The 18,749-nt window shown below is 37.6% G+C and overlaps 1 protein-coding gene across 1 annotated transcript in view; it reads right to left on the bottom strand.

Moving 5' to 3' along the window:
* Positions 1 to 10,595: 10,595 nt before the first annotated feature.
* Positions 10,596 to 18,749, bottom strand: part of LOC136862772 (serine/threonine-protein phosphatase 5) — a 239,688-nt gene continuing 231,534 nt past the window's right edge. Inside the window, exon 11 of the mRNA XM_067139018.2 lies at positions 10,596 to 12,065. Within this exon, the coding sequence (XP_066995119.1) occupies positions 12,006 to 12,065 (60 nt within the window). The 3' untranslated portion in view covers positions 10,596 to 12,005. The remainder of the gene's footprint in view (positions 12,066 to 18,749) is intronic.

Here is an 18,749-nt window from a genome sequence, read left to right as displayed (position 1 = left end):
TCCGAAGGTCTGCACCATCATTAAAATTGCCTGCGTATTTCGATATTCTTCGGGGATTCAAAGTGAAAAATTTAATGATCTAGGAAGTTTTCCGTTCGTTACAGGCTTAAACGTATAATTTTGTCAAATTTCAATTATCTTCTTTTTCTTCTGGCAGATTATGGCGCAATTTGGATTTTGGGCGAGGCGGGTAAAAATTAGTACTTTCAGGAAACTAAACCAAAAATTATGGAGATGGTCATTATTACCCCTTAAACGGAAAGCTGTACGAAAATTTCGCCAAAATAGTCAGTGTAGAGGCACACAGTCGTTACGATTTGATTTATATAGATAAGGAATCTGCTCCATGTAAAACACCTTTTGGGCTATGTCCGCTGGACTTAACCTGCAAAAGTGACCATTTATGATATCTCCCTTAGTAATCCTCCTGACGAAAGAATGCACATGAAAAAAAGGTTTAGAGGTGGAATTCCATCACGTTTGGTCGATTTCCAGTCAGGTTGGTCTTGTTCTGTATATGTTGTGGAAGAGTAAAATCACCATTTCGGTTCCCTATAAACCGCCAGTCCATTCCGGAACATGAAATGTTATTTACGTTTAAAACCTACCTTTGGACAGGTGGATGCTAAATATAAATTTTGGTTCGAATGTCTTCAGTAGTTTTCAAATTGTAAGGAGTACGCTTTACACGCACCCGCTCGGGAGTTAAGTCCGATGGGACTTGTACAGAAAAACGGTCCGTTAATGATATCTCCCTTATTAATCCTCGTATCGAAATGATGCACATGAGAAAAAAGGTTTAGAAATTATTATCTACCAAGGTAGGTAGATTTCCATTAAGTTTGGTTGTGTATATTTTGTGGAAGTGCAAAATCACTGTTTCGGTTTCGTATAAACCCCCAGTCAGTTCAGGGATTTAGAAACAATATTTACCCAAGACCTATCAAGGACAGGTGTATTCTAAATATGAGTCTTGGTGGAAATACATCCAGTAGTTTGTAGCACTCGCGTACATACGGCGTAATTAAGGAAGAAATAATACAGTTAAGAAAGTTGAAAGTAATAGAAAATGGATTATAACTGCGGACAGCCGGATAACGACAAATATGTAAATGCCAAGTGAATGTATTGGAAAATCAAATGCCCCTCAATAAATTATGCTAGTGTGAGTAATGGATATAATAAAGCGGTAACAGAGGAGAAATTTAGGTCAGTGATTCTTAGGTAAACAAATAATAAGAAGATGACTAATGGTGTTATTACTTACTCTATTCGAGGGTGGTTATAATATCCAACGATATTCCGCCAATATCCCGCAGATAGGCCGATTGACGCCTCTCTTGCCTTCTACCCAAGGAACAACCACGAATTTAAAAGCATGATGAGGAAAATGGCAATACGTTACTTCCCTGCTGGCATGCAGTCAGAGACGTTGCCATGGTAACCGGTAGTTTCGTTGTCGGTCTGTCGGTCACTCAATGCAGAGCATGATACCAGCGGAAAATTGTAAATTTCTCCGTCATGTGAAGAGTAAGGTAAATTATGAACATAACGAAAGTTGTTTATAATGAAGAGACGTTTCACGTACGGTAAACGAAGTTTACAGAAAATCAATAGTATAAGAGAAAATGGAGGAAACCCATTCTGGTTTTCCTATAAACCACCCGTCTATTCGACGATTGTAAAATAATATGCATATAGAAACCTTCCCCGAGATGAGTATTCTCTAAATATGAAGTTTGGTTGAGATCTATCCAGCCGTTTCGAAGTGATGGTGGAAAAACCATTCAGGTTTTCCTATAAACCCCCGTCTATTGAAAGATTTTAAAATGATATGCATATCGAAACCTTCCCCGGGATGAGTATACTCTAAATATGAAGCTTGGTTGAGATCTATCCAGCTGTTTCGAAGTGATGGTGGAAAAACCATTCTGGTTTTCCTATAAACCCCCGGTCTATTCAAAGATTTTAAAATAATATGCATATCGAAACCTTCCCCGAGATGAGTATACTCTAGATATGAAGTTTAGTTGAGATCTATCCAGCCGTTTCAACGTGATGGTGGAAAAACCATTCTGGTTTTCCTATAAACCCCCCGAGTATTGAAAGATTTTAAAATGATATGCATATCGAAACCATCCCCGGGATGAGTTTACTCTAAATATGAAGTTTGGTTGAGATCTATCCAGCCGTTTCGACGTGATGGTGGAACAGACAAACAAACAGACAGACAAACAGACAAACAGACACGAAACGTAAAAACCACCGATTCGGTCTTGAGTTGACCTAAAACGGATAAATATCTGAAAAATTGGCAAAACAAAAGAAATTACAGACAGCGGACCCCCTACAATTTTATTTATATAGATTTAATGGTGTGTGGCCTTCGAAGAGTCCTGGTGCAGGTCTTTCGAGTTGACACTCTATAGGTGACCTGTGCGTCTATGAGAATGGGGCTCTACCTATGATGAATTCTAATGCTGAAGACGTCACACACACCCAGCCCCCCGAGTCACTGGAATTAACCAATGAAAATTAAAATCTCTGACCCGGCTGGGAATCAAACCCAGGACCCTCTGGACCAAAGGCCAGCATGCTAACCATTTAGCCATGGAGCCGGACAATGAAAGATAAATTATGTTCTTAAATTGCAATTAGAGCCGGTGGAAAGAAAATTGCGTCAAAGCCACATATCCAAAATTATTTTGTGAAAGGAGTTGATTAAATGTAGAAGGTTAAAAAATAAAACATTCTATTCAGAGCACCCACACAAAAAATGGTGAACGATATGAAAATAAATTTTAATGATAATCAAGTAAAGATACTCTCAAACCAGCAAAAACATGTGAATTGGACTGATGAACACTTATCAGCAGCTTTCACTATGAGGTATGTAGGATATGATGAAGATAGCTGCTGTCTCGTACAAAGACCACAAGAAAAATTCACTCCAATTTTTTTTCTGTGTTATCTGAAGCTATCTCCTTTCAGTTTCAACTCAGTTAATTTATAACTTTTCGGCTCTTCAGTCTGCCAAAACTAATTTTGAGTAATAAATTTATAAACTACCACCTGGAAAAGAAAATACAGTATATGGCAACAGTATTATACTTGAAAAAATTAAGTAGTTTCTTTCTTCAACGTCTGAAAGAGGCAAGAGAGTGAGAATAAATTTTATCTGCTTTCCAAACTCATCCCTTACAATAATTTGGGCCATATTGACAGAACATCAGAAAATAAGAAAGTATCCAGTTTGTTCCTATATCATCCAGATCAAGAATCTGTTTTGTCAAGTCAACAACATGTTGATCACATCATAATTAATATCTACATTTCTCAATATTTCAATTTAGATATTATCACTTCTATTTGAAGGATTCAATTAAACCAATGTTTAATGTTCTGCTTCAAAAAATTTAAGTATGCCATTCACACCCAATGAAACACACATTTCAAACAGGGCATTCTCTTTGTCACGAAGCACTCATTTTTAAGAATTTCCTAAGATGTGCAGTGTTTTAATATGTTTTTAGCCCCATTCCATGAGCAACACACATTCTTCAACTTCAAACCACATGAAAATGCAAACCTCCCATTACGTTAATCGATCTAACGAGTGGTTATAATACAACTGAGGTTTCACGCACTCATCACCAAATTCATATGCAGTATTTTAACATGACATGCTTTTTAAAGGGCATTAATTTAAAGAATTCCACAGAGGGTCAATTATTTTATTTTTATGTATGTACATTGATTTTTACATGACATTCCACTATTTTCAAGGGACATAATTTTTAAGTCATTCTCATGAAGGTTCATATGTTTTAAATGTATATTTTATGTATGTTCTTTAGTTTACAAGTGAATGATTATTTTTTACCATAGTTTGTCAGCTGATGATGGCTTGAAATAAGCTGAAACATGTACTGACCAATTGTGACACATCACAATTAATACAAGTATTGATTAGGTTGACCTTAATTAACATTTTACTTTGTAACAAATATATCTCATAAATTCTACAGAAGTGCGGAGTAATGTTTTGCGAGTTAGAAGATTCTCCTGTTGAAAGCTATTTTAAAGAAGGCACATACGGTACTGTTCCAACATTGGCTGGTGAAAATGACAGCGAAATGGAGCCGAAGGTTTGAAGGAGGTTGGATGGCTAAAATATCCAAAAGCACTCATCCACACTTGTTCAAACAGACATAGGAGGAACAGATCACAGTACTTATTGTTTGGGGTCCCAGATTCGAAGTCTGTCATATGGTGATATTACAGAGCCGACACCTAAGTGGTCACAAACTCTAAGAGATAGGGAGAAACGTTTCTGTTCTTACCACAGACTTACAGTCCGAAGAGGGCTGAAAGTGATACAGAACCTGATTCCTTTAACATGTGCAAGCAATCTTAATTTAAGTAGTGATCTGGGGACATTTGTAACAATGAGGGCATATGCTTGTATAATTTTTTTAAACAAACATGAGTAAAAACAGAAAAAAGCAGGAACAAACATGTCTACATAATGGAGGATAAAATCAAGATGACAAAGACTTACCAATTAAGGTAAGATTCACTTTATCACAATAGCACTCTTTGTTTATCTTTCATTCGCTTGCTTGTTTATCGGTAATATTTAATACTCAGTTTTGTTTTAATTAGAATGCTTTATTGGGTTTCAGTAGTGCACTCATCATCATCATCCTAAACCATCTCCAGTTTCCCGGGTGTGGTATATGAGCCTCCTCCATCTCATCCTGTCCTTGTACCATTCTTCCTCCACCAACTTGTCCCAATCATAACCTCTCAGCATTACATCGCTCTTAACTAAATCTACCCATTTCCTTCGTGGCCTTCCCACGGGTCGTCTTCCTTCTACCTTTCTGTCAAATTCCTTCCTTGCAGTTCTGTTTACTGGCATCCTCTTCATGTGACCAAACCACTTCAGTCTTGATACCTGAATCTTATTTAGGAGAGAATTGTCTATTCCTACTTCTTCTCTAATTTTCTCATTCCTAATCTTGTCTTTCCTGGTTTTCTGGATCATAGTGCGTAGGAATTTCATTTCAGCTGCCTGAAGTTTGGAATTATCTCTATTGGTCAGTGTTGTGGTTTCGAGACTGTATGTAAGAATTGGTGTATAATAGGACTTGTACAATGTCATTTTTGTTTTCATGGGTATTTGCTCATCCCACAGCAGGTGTCTTACCTGGTGGTAGAATTGTGTTGCCTTATTGATTCGATTGTTCACCTCATGTTTTGCTAGGTTGTCATTTGATATAACGCTACCCAAGTATTTGAAAACTGGAACGCTGTCCAGTTGAGCTTCATTTAACATGACTATTGGTTCTGCTCCTTCCCCATACACTTTCATCACCACCGTCTTGGTCTTGCTGATGTTTAAACCATATTTCTTAAACTCCTCATTCCAGCTTTGTATTCTCTCTCCCAATTCATCTTCTGAGTCACTCCAGATCGCAACATCATCTGCAAATGTGAAGGCTTTGATATCTCCATGTTCTTTCCTTTTAATAGATTTCATTACTACATCCATTACAATAATAAATAGAAGTGGTGACAATGAGCTGCCCTGCTGCACTCCTCTCTTTGTTTCAAACCAGTCCGACAAACCACATCCTACTTGAATACAGCTTCTGTTCCCACTATACAACATTTTCAGTTTGTCTATGAGGCTATCTCGCACTTGAAGTTCTTTCATGCATTGCCAAATTCTTTCCCTTGGTACACTATCGTATGCTTTCTCAATGTCCAAAAATATTAGGAATAAAGGCTTGTTCTTCTCCCAGTATTTTTCCATTAGCATCCTAATTGCAAATATAAGGTCTGTAGTTGACCTTCCTGGTCTGAAACCATACTGCTCTTCTTCCAAAATTGGTTCAACAATATCTCTGATTCTGGTCTCTATTATTTTTTGCAATATTTTCAGGACATGAGACAGTAGTGTGATACCACGGTAATTAGTACATTTTCGTCGGCTTCCTTTCTTGAACAGAGGTACAATGATGCCCATCTTCCAGTCCTCAGGAATAGTATTTTCCTCCCATATCTTGTTGAGCAGTCTATAGAGCCATTGGATTCCTGGAACTCCCGCTGCTTTCAGCATATCTGCACTTAGTTCATCTACGCCCACTGCCTTTCCTTTCTTCATGTTCTTGAGCGCATTTTCAACCTCAAGCCATGTAATTGGTGGTTCAGTTGTGGTTCCTCGACTTGGCTCTCCTCTATCCGTTGTTATGTTTTCTTTATCTCCATTCAGCAGCTTTTCGAAATAGATCTTGAGTTCTTGTTTAATTTCTTCCTCTTCTTGTGCCAGAGTTCCATCATCACGTTCTATTGCTTTTATGGTCTCTTGATCCCTTCGCTTGTTTTTCACTACTCTGTATAGAAATTTCATATTTCCTCTACTGTCCTCTTCCAGTTTGTCTGCAAACTCATTCCATTTCTTCTCTTTTTCTTCCCTTACAATGTTCTTTACAGCAAGTTTCTTGTTCCTGTATACTCCTTGAAGTCTTTGTATTTCTTGTTCATTTCGTTCTTGTCCCTGTTTTTGTTTCTCCTTGTCCAGTGCCTTCTTTATTTGGTTTCTTTCTTTCACTGCTGTTTTCACTCTATCATTCCACCATGGTGTCTCCTTTGTCCACTGTCCACTGTGTCCACTAAAATCCTGTTAGCAATAACTACAGTCTTGTGACATGATTAACTACATTGTATTGTATATTATTGGATTTATTATCCACTATTTCCAAAGTTATTTTGACATGCAAGCTAATAATTGTTTGGTTAAAACATATCGCAATCCATGAACTCCACTGGGAAGCTCTCCTGCGATCAGAAGTGGCTGACTTTCAAGGAGCAGATCTCAATTTGATGTCATGCTCGAACAGACAATGACAGCAAGTCAGCCGTTGTGGTTAATCTGAATGTAAGACCCTTGGTCACAATGTACCTAGTTGTGCACCACAGTGCTTAGGAATATCGGCAATCGCATAAAAAGTCCTTTTTCCTGATAACCTTCAGATTGTATGGTATAAAATGAGGTGTCGCTCATTGAAATCTGTTCAGAGTTTTCTCACAGTTTCCATTTGCACAGACACTTATCAAATTATTGATATAAACGTCTCTTCTGTGATAAGTTTTTTTTTGCTAGGGGCTTAACGTCGCACCGACACAGATAGGTCTTATGGCGACGATGGGATAGGAAAGGGCTAGGAGTTGGAAGGAAGTGGCCGTGGCCTTAATTAAGGTACAGCCCCAGCATTTGCCTGGTGTGAAAATGGGAAACCACGGAAAACCATCTTCAGGGCTGCCGATAGTGGGATTCGAACCTACTATCTCCCAGATGCAAGCTCACAGCCGCGCGCCTCTACGCGCACGGCCAACTCGCCCGGTGTGTGATAAGTTCATTAGAATAAAATAAATTATCTTCACTCAACACATGACACCAGCCTAGGCCGTTCTACAGCGAGTAAGCAGCATAATTTTGTTCACTGCATACCGTACTGCCCTGAGACCATTATCCATACACCTGTAGCGTATAGACCAGGGCCTCTCAAAATACCCAAAATCTCATGCGTGCAAATTGAGGCACAGAGGCTCCGCACACTGTGCATTGATCCGACTCGGCTCAACTCGGATGGTGTAGTATGCTGAGAGCGACGAAGCATTCGGTGATAGACGGCTTGTCTATCAGTAAAATACATAAGCGCAAGACAAGAACATAATAATGGAGCAACCTGTTTCGAAGAAACCAAAGACTTTCGAAAATACATTTCAATAGAACTGGGAACTTTCGTGTTTTTCCTCAGTCATGACGATAAAGCCAAATGCTTAATCTGCGAGACAATGATTACAAAGGCTTTGCTTGAATTCTACGAGAATTTGTTGAGGGAAGATTTTCCTAAGCTGCATCGAGAAGCAGCTAAGATTATCTATACCTAGGTATGTTTGATTCCACATGCAAATGTGAAAGCTTTTTTTCTGTTTTGACTTGTACAAAAACTAGATTGTGTGCAAGTATTTCCAATTGCGATTTTAAGAACGCTCTCAGAATTGCCATCAGCCAATCCCCTGTTCCAGACATTACTGGTATAATTGCAAAGAAAAAGGAAAAGAAGAGCTCGAGAAGATAAATTGTCTGCTCAAATCAAACTGATAGAAGAGTTTTGTAACACTTGTAATATTGTCCCATACAACAGAGTGTCTCTGCTCACCGCACGAACATTTCGCAGTGAGGGGAGAATCAACGGGGAAGGTGAAGAAAGCGGAGACAGGGAACAGGTGAGTCAGATGTAGGGAAAGAGGAGTAGGGTTTTGCACTCTGGTCAACCTAGTGAAGTCGTCTCCTGCACCTTGCGCCGTGCAGTGCACTGGCACATGCACTCTGAGAGGCCCTGGTATAGACCAATATAAATATTTTTGTCATCTAATAGTATTAGCATGTAAAGTGATAGCCGTCAATACGGAATGAGATTAATAACGTGCAATTAGCATCTCTTCTGTGACTTCATTGTCCCATAAACACTTAGTTCTCCCAACTCAATAATCTGTAATACAGTCTCGAGTTTCTAATCACACCACTAACAAAGAAGGAATATGCAACATTGTTGCTGCAATGGTACTTCACCCAATTTACCAGCCTTCAAGTGGCATGCGTCCTCCCACACCTACCTGGGAATGTCATAATACATCATTTGCATAGTTTTTCGATCAGTGAACAACATGAACATTCTGTTGTAACCAAGGTTGAGATTTACAAAACACAACTTTATTATTCGCTTCAAATGCAAAATACACTATTTACACAAATAAAACTGAAATTTAACTTGAAGCAAAATGAATTAGGAATCTTGAGAAAGAGTCTATCTTCTGTACACTATATACAAGTTTACAGTATTTACATCCACTTCTATCTCGAAAAGATAGTCCTTGATATGACAAGTCGATAGTCGAAAACTATCCGAAGTACTGACATAAATGTTTGGAAAGTCCTTCCTTGCTGAGTTCATAAAAGCAAGTTCAATGTAGGAAGAATTCTTACTTGGCGAAACCAAGGGAGCTTGCATTAATTAGGGAAATATAACAGTATGTAATAATATGACTGGATATGGGCAGCGGAATAAGAGGAGCGGTGACCAGAGGTGATACCTCGTACTGCCAGAAATTCAGTCCACCTGGTCGAAGCACATTTTCAAGAGGAGTAGCCTCCGTGCTCGACGTAGGGTGTATTCTGGAGCTGGACACCGGGGCAAGTGGGCATCTGGACAGGCTGGGAGTTCCTCTTTATAGTACACACACGACTGTTCAGGCACGCGCACTGAGGGCTGCGCGTCGAGGCTAGAAGAATGACACTTGGCGCCCGTGTAGCTGGCTGGCGGAGCGAGAAGGGAGCGCCGGACATACAACACATTCAGAACAGTATTTTGGGAAAAGTGAGTGGCCTTTATTAAAAACAGTTTGGAGTTTGTTACACCTTTCAAAGTGAACCGAAGAGGGAAGAGTAAAGAGAACTCTTTGGCACTCTGGATAATTGTTCAGCTTGTCTTACCCAGGAACAACCTTAACAATACACTGAAAGACACTCGAATACTATTGAAAATAAGTTGTATAGGACTAGGTGATGGAACATTTTAAACTCAATTTCATTTGTAAGATATACTGTAGATTAATACTCCTCCTTCTGGCCCTCTCCCAAATACATGGGGTTGGTACTTCGCTATTATGTGTTTCATTGGTGGTTTGTAGTGTGAAATGTATCTAAATGAAGATGGGTATTAAGATGAACACAAACAACCAGTCCGTAGCAAAATTAATTGACCATCCAGTAATCGGGAGATTGAGGGTTCGAGCCCCACTGTCGGCAGCCCTGAAGATGGTTTTCCGTGGTTTCCCATTTTCACACCAGGCAAATCCCGGAGCTGTACCTTAATTAAGGCCACGGCCGCTTCGTTCCACTTCCTAGGACTTTCCCATCCCATCATCGCTATAAGACCTATCTGTGTCGGTGCGACGTAAAACAAATAGCAAAACAAATTAACTGACCATACATGGTTAAAATCCTCGGCGCAGCCAGGAATCGAGCCCGGGGTCCTCTGAACTGAAGGCCACTATGCTAACCATTCATCCAAGGAGCCAGACAATATATAGATTAATACTCCTAAAATAAATTTTAAAAATCAAGGTAATAAGCAAACATTCTCTTCCCACTCAGCAGATTGAACAATACATAAACTATCTTAAAATGCACTGCAATGTTTGCAGTCGTGCTTTATAACCCTTGTAATGAGCTTCATTGCCTTCGTAACTCTTGTACTTCTGTGTCACTTATGATCATTTTTACATAATAGATGTTAGCATATTTGATGACAATGGTAAACCAATAACTGAAAAGGAGTATTTTGAGCTACATAATCTGTTTTCTCTTAATCTTGAAACTATATTATATACACAAACAACATCAATAAATTATTCCAAAACAGGGGATTATTTTTATGAATGAATTTTAGAAGCAATGAATTCAACCAAAACTTCCATTTCACCCCTCATCATTCTAATATAAAATAAAAAAAACAACATCAGAATAGAAACTTTATTTAAACCAAAGACTTTTACAGTAAAATATTACTCAAAACAAATGGAAATGTAACAACAAAGAAACAAAATAAAATTTTAAAGAAAACACCTGTTTTAGTCAAATGATTTGTAAGAAAGTTTTACTGCACAGGGTTGATTTAAAATTTGAACTCATGGCATTTGTGTGTCAATAATAATAATAGAAGAAGAAGTATAGTACACTGATGTCCTCGTCCCAACACGGTGCAGTTTTTTCAGGCATATCCCCCAATGGAGGTGAGCTGCATGTACTATTTTAGCCACATACCAGCCCTCCTGCCATTCTTAAATCTCCATCAGTACTGAGAATCGAACCAGGGAAACAGAGGACATCAGTTAGTAGTGCTAACCATTACACTAGTGGATAAATATAGCAAATAAATAAAAATATACAAAGAATTCTGAGGTCTGAAAATAATAATTATGTTAAACGAAGAATTTTTTTAGAAGGCAGCATGGCGTGCTTTTCTTCTGCGATCATCCCTTTAATAGATGCATATATACATATACGCACACACTTATACTGTAGTATTTATATAAATATATACTGTATATATATACACAGTATGAGGATAAAGAAGTTGAAAATAAAGGCGTAACTTACATGTACTGTTGGTTCACTCTAAATACAGCCAATTTTGTAGCAAAATACAAGTAAATTGAACCTAGATGCTGCAAGAGCTAAATTTTGTTATGTCTGAATTTAGAATACCCTTTATTTTGTATTATAATGGAATGACTCAGTTCTGAAGTTACACCTACATTCAGAAGTCTTAGTATCTCATCCTGTGCACATGCACACACTCATGCACTCCCTCACTCATGGCATATGCATATATAAATGCACACCATTATTACGTGATTTCATCTCATTCACATGATTCGTTTTACGTATATCTATGTACATATTTTTATGTCTATTTCACAATTCTCTTAAATTAAAAGCATTGGTATCACATACTGAAAAACTGCCAATAAGATCTTGACAAAGTGTGTGTGTCTGCTGCCTGGTTGTAATATCTCCTGTTCATCCAGGGAGGAACAAAAATGACTATTAATTCATTTCAAATTACTTGGGTGATCTGCTCCAAAGTTTTGCCTTATATCATTGAGCATATCTGTAAAATTTCATATTCAGTTCACTGACTTTGGTAGCTCTCAGTTTCTATAACAACTTGTTTCCCATCTCAAGTGACTCACACACTTAGCCATTCAATTTGTTTATGCAAATGGCCAGGACTGCTCAGTAGGTTGGCGATGATGCTGACATCACGATGCACTTCAACACACAGCCATCACTTTATCACCGTCTTCAAATTACTCCCTAAGGTCACACACGTATCGATCATCATACTTGGAATAAGTTTTGAGTACTAGCAAATAAGACTTAATATACTGCTAGCATATGCCATTGGCTTCACATTTGGATGTGACTGAAACAAATACAAAAAATTCATATCACTACCTTTTATTCAATTTACATGGCAAAAAAATATCTGCAAAATATAAACTTTTAACATGCCCTCAGGTAGAAATGGTGAAATTATTTTAAACCTAATGCTTTATGCTAATTTATTCAGTTAGTTATATTATGATGTTACATTCTTTGTGTATCTTGTGTGTCTATTTACAAAAATAATAGTTGTAGGTTTGTTTACGTAGTACTGAAATATTACAACAAAATTTTTAAATAGATATACTTAAAAACAATAAATAAGCAAATGCAGGGTCTCCATGTCACTTTCATATTAACCATAACTGATATGGTTCAGTACATGTTTCTACGTAGCAAGATAAATGTTATATAACCTACTTAAATATACTGCATTAAGGCTGGAACACAGAAGTAAAATGGAAACTAAAGTAATGTCTACTAAAACATAGTAGTCATACAGATACTGAAAATACATGAAATTTTCTTTCAACTGTTGATAAAACCATGCACACTGAACAAAATACACAGGCTTCGAAGATTTTTGTATTTTTACACACTACTGCTCATTAATTTCAATACACCCTGGTATTTCAGATTTATAACACAAATCAAACGTTATTTCTCACAAAAGATAATTGTATTAACTTGCACATATATAATACAATCACAATCATTATATTTTACTTTCACCAAAGTATCCTCCTTTGGATTGAATGACTGCCTCACAAACTCGAAGCATGCGGTCAATCAGTTTTTGTAGGTATCGTGAATCTATAGGATTCCACACATCTCTTAACAAAATTCCAGAGATGTTCCTTGCTGTATATATTAACTTCCCTGATATGTCTGTCCACTTCATCCCAGACCATTTCAATGGGATTACAATCGGGGCTTTGGGACGGCCATATCATATCTTTCAGTACTTTCTGTTTTTACTTTGATGCAATGTAGTTCGTACAGTATGCCGACCGATGTTTTGGGTCATTATCCTGTTGTAAGGTGAACTCTTTCCCTATTAAGCGCAATCCACTTGGTATTGCATGATACTGAAGTATGTGGTAGTACTTCTTCTGATCCGTACATCCTTCTATTTTCACAATGTCGCCAACTCTATCTCCGGCAAAACATCCCCAAACCATAATAGAACCTCCACTGTGTTAAACTGTAGGTAGAACACACTACTGGGCCACCCTTTCTCCTGCAAATCGGCAAACAAATATTCAGATGTAAGGCTTTTTTCAGGTGTTTTGCTCTATCAACCAGCGTTTCGTCTTAGGTCTGACACTAGACTCATCAGAGTGGGATGTGTCAGACCCTACCCACTGACGCTGGGATGTATGCAGGTGAACTTATCAGAAGCCCATTATAAGAGGCACAGTCTGATAACTGTATACGGGAGATAAATCTCCACAATGGAATTATTGCCTGCCTAGCAATTCTCCTTCTGGTTACAAAAATCTCGAACTTTGATTCATAGGTGAATAACACCTTCGCCCACTCTTCTGATGTCCAATTATGATGTTTTCTAGCCCAATCAAGTCTCTTCTGTTTATTTATGGGCCTTAGAAGGGGTTTTCTTGCTGTGACACATCCTTTCAAGCCAGCTTCAATCAGTCTCCTTTTTACTGTTGCAACAGATATTGTTGATGTGTCCATTTCTACCAATTCTGCACGAATTATGGCGCTGCTTTGAATCTATTTCTCTTACTGGTAATTCTGATATATTTATCATCACTTTTAGTTGTTTTACGAGGTTGTCCTGGTTGTGGTATGTCCTTATTGCTACCTGTTGTCTTCTGGCGGTGAAGGGTGTATTGCACTCCCCCTATAGACACGCTACACTGTTCTGCAATTTGGCGAATAGATAAACCTGCTTGGCTAAGTGCTACAATTGCAGCATGTTTTTCTATGGATATCTCCACTCGTGGAGCCATACTAGCGATGTGCACACTTCAACTGTCACGAAGGAACTGACATGCAGGAACCATGTTATGTATTGTAGCAATGCTTGCCGTTCGCTGCAGATATCACTTCACTACAGGGCGTCCATCGGCAAATAGGTAAACAAAGATATCCGATAGGTATATAATGTTTATATATACAACATTGTTTGTTGGATACTATTGTATCTCGATGACCACAAACAAAAATCATGACATGTGTACAACTGTTGTACTATTCCTTTGCTTCCTCAACCATACCCACGGTATTAGACCTTATCTACAGACAACTAGATGTCAATTATTGGGTGTATTGAAATCAATGAGCGGTAATGTATACAAGTTGCTTTATATCACACCGACACAGATGGGGCAGTAAAAGACTAGGAGTGGGAAGGAAGCGGTCGTGGCCATAATTAAGGTACAGACCCAGTATTTACCTGGTGTGAAAATGGGAAACAACGGAAAACCATCTTCAGGGCTGACAAAAGTGGGGTTCGAACCCATTATCTCCTGAATACAAGCTTACAGCTGCGCGCCCATAAGTGCACGACTTAGTGAGGTATACGTATGTACTCTGCTTTGAAATCACGTAATTTCTTTGAACATGCACAACGAACCACACAAAGAAACACTTGAATCATGCACATAGTGTCCCATGCTCCTTGAAATTGTAACTAATTTAAGAATTTTAAACTTTTCTGCATACCTTCTTCCTGGCATTTTTCTCATTTTATTGGGATCAGCACTTGATATGGATTTGGAATAACTTTTAGGCATGGATACCCTTACAGACATCAACCCTACGTGGAGGGATATATTCAGTATTGTGTGTTTCTGTGATGGATGGTAGTATGGTGTGTTGTGTGTTAATGAAGAGATGTACATTAAAACAAACACCCAGTCCCCAAGCAAAAGAAATTAACCACACACAGTTAAAAATCCTCAACACAGATGGGAATCAAACCCAAGACCCACTGAAATAAAAGGCAATATGCTGACTATTCAGCCAAGGAGATGTCTAACATTGGTGCATAATTGTATTATAACAGATTTCAACTCATTGTTGGTGATGGGCCATCTGAAACGGGGTCTCGAGAATTCTCGAGACTAGTGCAAGCACCGGGTTCTCACGAGAAATTTAGAGAGAACTCAAGAGCGTCGTCCCCTCATTGTGCGTCGAGCAGCATGTTGTAAGCCTTCAGGTATGCTGAGCTGAATGTTGTTTGTGCCAAGTATGCAAAAAGCCAACAACAGACCTTCTCCATTCTATAAACACAAGAGACGAGGCTGTTCATTTCTTTCATTTCTATCGAGGTCTATTTTGATAGAGTATCACATAATTATAAAGGATACACATTCTGGCATTGTATGCAGCAGGAAGTACACGAGTGAGTAGGCTAAGTACAGAAACTGATGGCTACTATCGTAACCACTCATAATTAATTAGACCTCGCATTCAATATCCATTTCACCAGTGCTTATGTTTACTGACAATCAATCAATCAATCAATCAATCAATCAATCAATCAATCAATCAATCAATCAATCAATCAATCACTCACTCACTCACTACTGATCTGCAGTTAGGGCAGTCACCCAGGTGGCAGATTCCCTATCTGTTGTTTTCCTAGCCTTTTCTTAAGTGATTTCAAAGAAATTGGAAATTTATTGAACACCCCCCTTGGTAAGTTATTACAATCCCTAACTCCCCTTCCTATAAACGAATTTTAGCCCCAATTTGTCCTCTTGAATTCCAACTTTATCTTCATATTGTGATCTTTCCTACTTTTAAAGACTCTACTCAAATTATTTGTCTACTAATATCATCCCACGCCATCTCTCCACTGACAACTCGGAACATACCACTTATTGCAGGTTATAAATTTCATTTTCTTTGTCTGTATTGAAGATCTACTTGTGATACAAATTCTTATAATTTTGTTAATTACCACCTATTCAATACAATAAAAACGTAATATAAACTTACATATTTATTAAGATGTTGATATGGTACATGTTTTGCTCCTTTTTCGTGGGCATCATCAGCCAATTATTATTTACTTAAGGTTATAAGATCATGAAACAATTCTTTTGGATTAAGATTATGCCTATAAAACTGATTGACAAATCTTATAATATTTTACAAGTCATATAACAATAAAATTATGTCTTTAAGTTAAAACATATTTGTCTAAAATCTATCTAACATTTTATTGACAAAACTCATCTGGTGAACATCCTTTAAAATTATTTTAAAAAATAAAAAACTTTTGAGATCTGGCTAATTGTATTGATCCAATGTTGCTTAACTTGTATAATTGTCGTTAAAACTTCTTTAACTATATTGACAATTTTCTGCAGTTGATAATTGTCTATGTTATGGACATTTAACTTGTTCTCGTTGTTGCTGGAGTAACATTTATACAAAACTTGTTGATGAAATACTTTCTAATGTGATATAGAATTTAAAATGTTCTCGTATGTTCAAAAATGGGCTTGTTATATTGTATACTAGCAAGATACCCGTGCTTCGCTACGGTATTATACTGAAATTTATAATTGAATGCTTATTGTTTTAGATATATAATCCGCCGAAATTCGCGATCTGACTCGTTTTCTGCGAGAATCCACCAAAATTCCCGATCTGACTCGTTTCCTCTTATTTTACGGCACGATTCCTCCCATTTTTCAATCTTCCTTTCCAGCAATCGAGTTCGTACTTCCCGGGCTAGGCTCAGGTATTCTTCCCGGTCAGTTGTGTACGTAAATCTTTGCCATCTTTTCCTATAATCGTTTTTAATATGTATAAAATCCTTCAGGAGATCCGGCGTGGTGTTATATTGGGTGCCTTGGCGGCATTGAACCGGCGGTCGGACTGCATTCTTAGTCATTACCGGTCCAGTAGCCGTTTCCAGCGCGGTCCGCACATTTGATGACGGTCCGGAACATTATTATTATTATTATTATTATTATTATTATTATTATTATTATTATTATTATGTGTTGCTGGAATGGCTGATGACCGGAAAACCGGAGTATCGGGAGAAAAACCTGTCCCGCCTCCGTTTTGTCCAGCACGAATGTCACATGGAGTGACCGGGATTTGAACCACGGAACCCAGTTGTGAGAGGCCGGCGCGCTGCTGCCTGAGCAACGGAGGATCCTTTTAAGTACATTAATAACAGTAAAATCAATTGGTCTCACCTCCTTCTACACCCTACCGCCGTTAAGTTTATTTACCACCCCCTCCCCCCCCCAAAAAAATTAAAAGAAGGCTTGTTTCTATATGTTTAAGGGAGATTCCAAACACCAATGTTCACGTCTATTACCTTCAGTTGTGAGATATAAGTATCCCCATAAAAATAATTTACGTTCTTCACTTCATTTCACACTACTCCCCCCCCCCCCCCAAGTGAATTTTCCCGCAAAAATACTTGTTTCTTTAATAGTAAAGGATCCTCTAAATACCAATTATCACGACTCTAACTTCTTCAGTTTTTGATTTATGTGTCCTCATGAAAGGAATTCATCTCCTTTACACTCCCGCCCTCCAAGATGGTTTCCCCCCAAAACGCGTTTTTCTTTGTTTTGAAAGGAGATCCAAATACGAATTTTCACGTCTGTAACAACTTTAGTTTTTATTAGATGTATGTATTCTCATACAATTAAGACAATTAATTTTTCAATTCTTTCACCCCCCCCCCCAACCCTTCATTGGATTTTCCGAGAATACGTGTTTCTTTACTTTTAAAGCAGATTGCAAATATCAAATTTCACGTCTGTAACATCTTCATTTTTGAGATATCAGTAGCCTAATTAAAAGAATTCAACACCATTTTCAGTCACTTTAACCCCCCCTCCACCCAAGTGGTATTTCCGAAAACTAAAAATACACGTTTCTTTATGTTTAATAGAGATAAAAGATACCATTTATCACTTCTGTAACATGTTCAGTTTTTTTAGATATACTGTAAAAATTCTCATTTTAAAATTTCACCCCTTTTGAGTTCCCCTTAAGTGGAGTTTCCAAAAACAAATCACCTCTGTTTCTTTACATTTACAGGAGATTCCAAACATCCACTTTTTACGTCTGTAACATTTTACGTTTCCAAGATAATCTGTAGATATAGTCTTTCAAAAAATTCACCCCAATTTGTCACTCCTGTTTAACCGCCATTAGTTGGATTTTCCAAAAACTAAAAAACGCGTTTCTTTATTTTTAAAGGAGATCCCATATACAAATTTTCAGTTCTGTAATATCCCTCGTTTCTGAGATATATGTATCCTCATTAAAGGCATTCAACCCATTTTTCACCCTTTTACACCCCTCCTATTAGGATTTACAGGAAACAAAAAAATAAGTGTTCCTTTATTTTTAGAGGGGATTCTAACTACCGATTTTTACATCTGTAAATTTTAAAGTTTTAAGTTGTAGACACACTCATTTTAAAAAATTCACCCCCTTTTTCACCCCCCCCCCATTATTTGGATTTTCAAAAAACGAAAAAATACGTGTTTCTTTACTTTTAAAGTAGATCCAAAATACAAATGTTCAGGTCTGTAATATCTTCAGGTTCTGAAATATAAGTAGACTCAATAAAGGCATTCGACCCATTATTCACCCTTTTCCACCCTTCCTATTGGGATTTTCCGAAAGCAAAATAATATGTGTTTCTTTATTATTAAAGGAGATTCTAAATACCAATTTTTACATCTATAAACTTTAAAAGTTTTGAGAT

The sequence above is a fragment of the Anabrus simplex genome, chromosome 2, assembly GCF_040414725.1.
Source record: "Anabrus simplex isolate iqAnaSimp1 chromosome 2, ASM4041472v1, whole genome shotgun sequence".
Taxonomy (NCBI): Eukaryota; Metazoa; Arthropoda; class Insecta; order Orthoptera; family Tettigoniidae; genus Anabrus; species Anabrus simplex.
The sequence above is the reverse complement of the archived record's forward strand: the minus strand, read 5'-3'. Positions and strand labels throughout refer to the sequence as shown.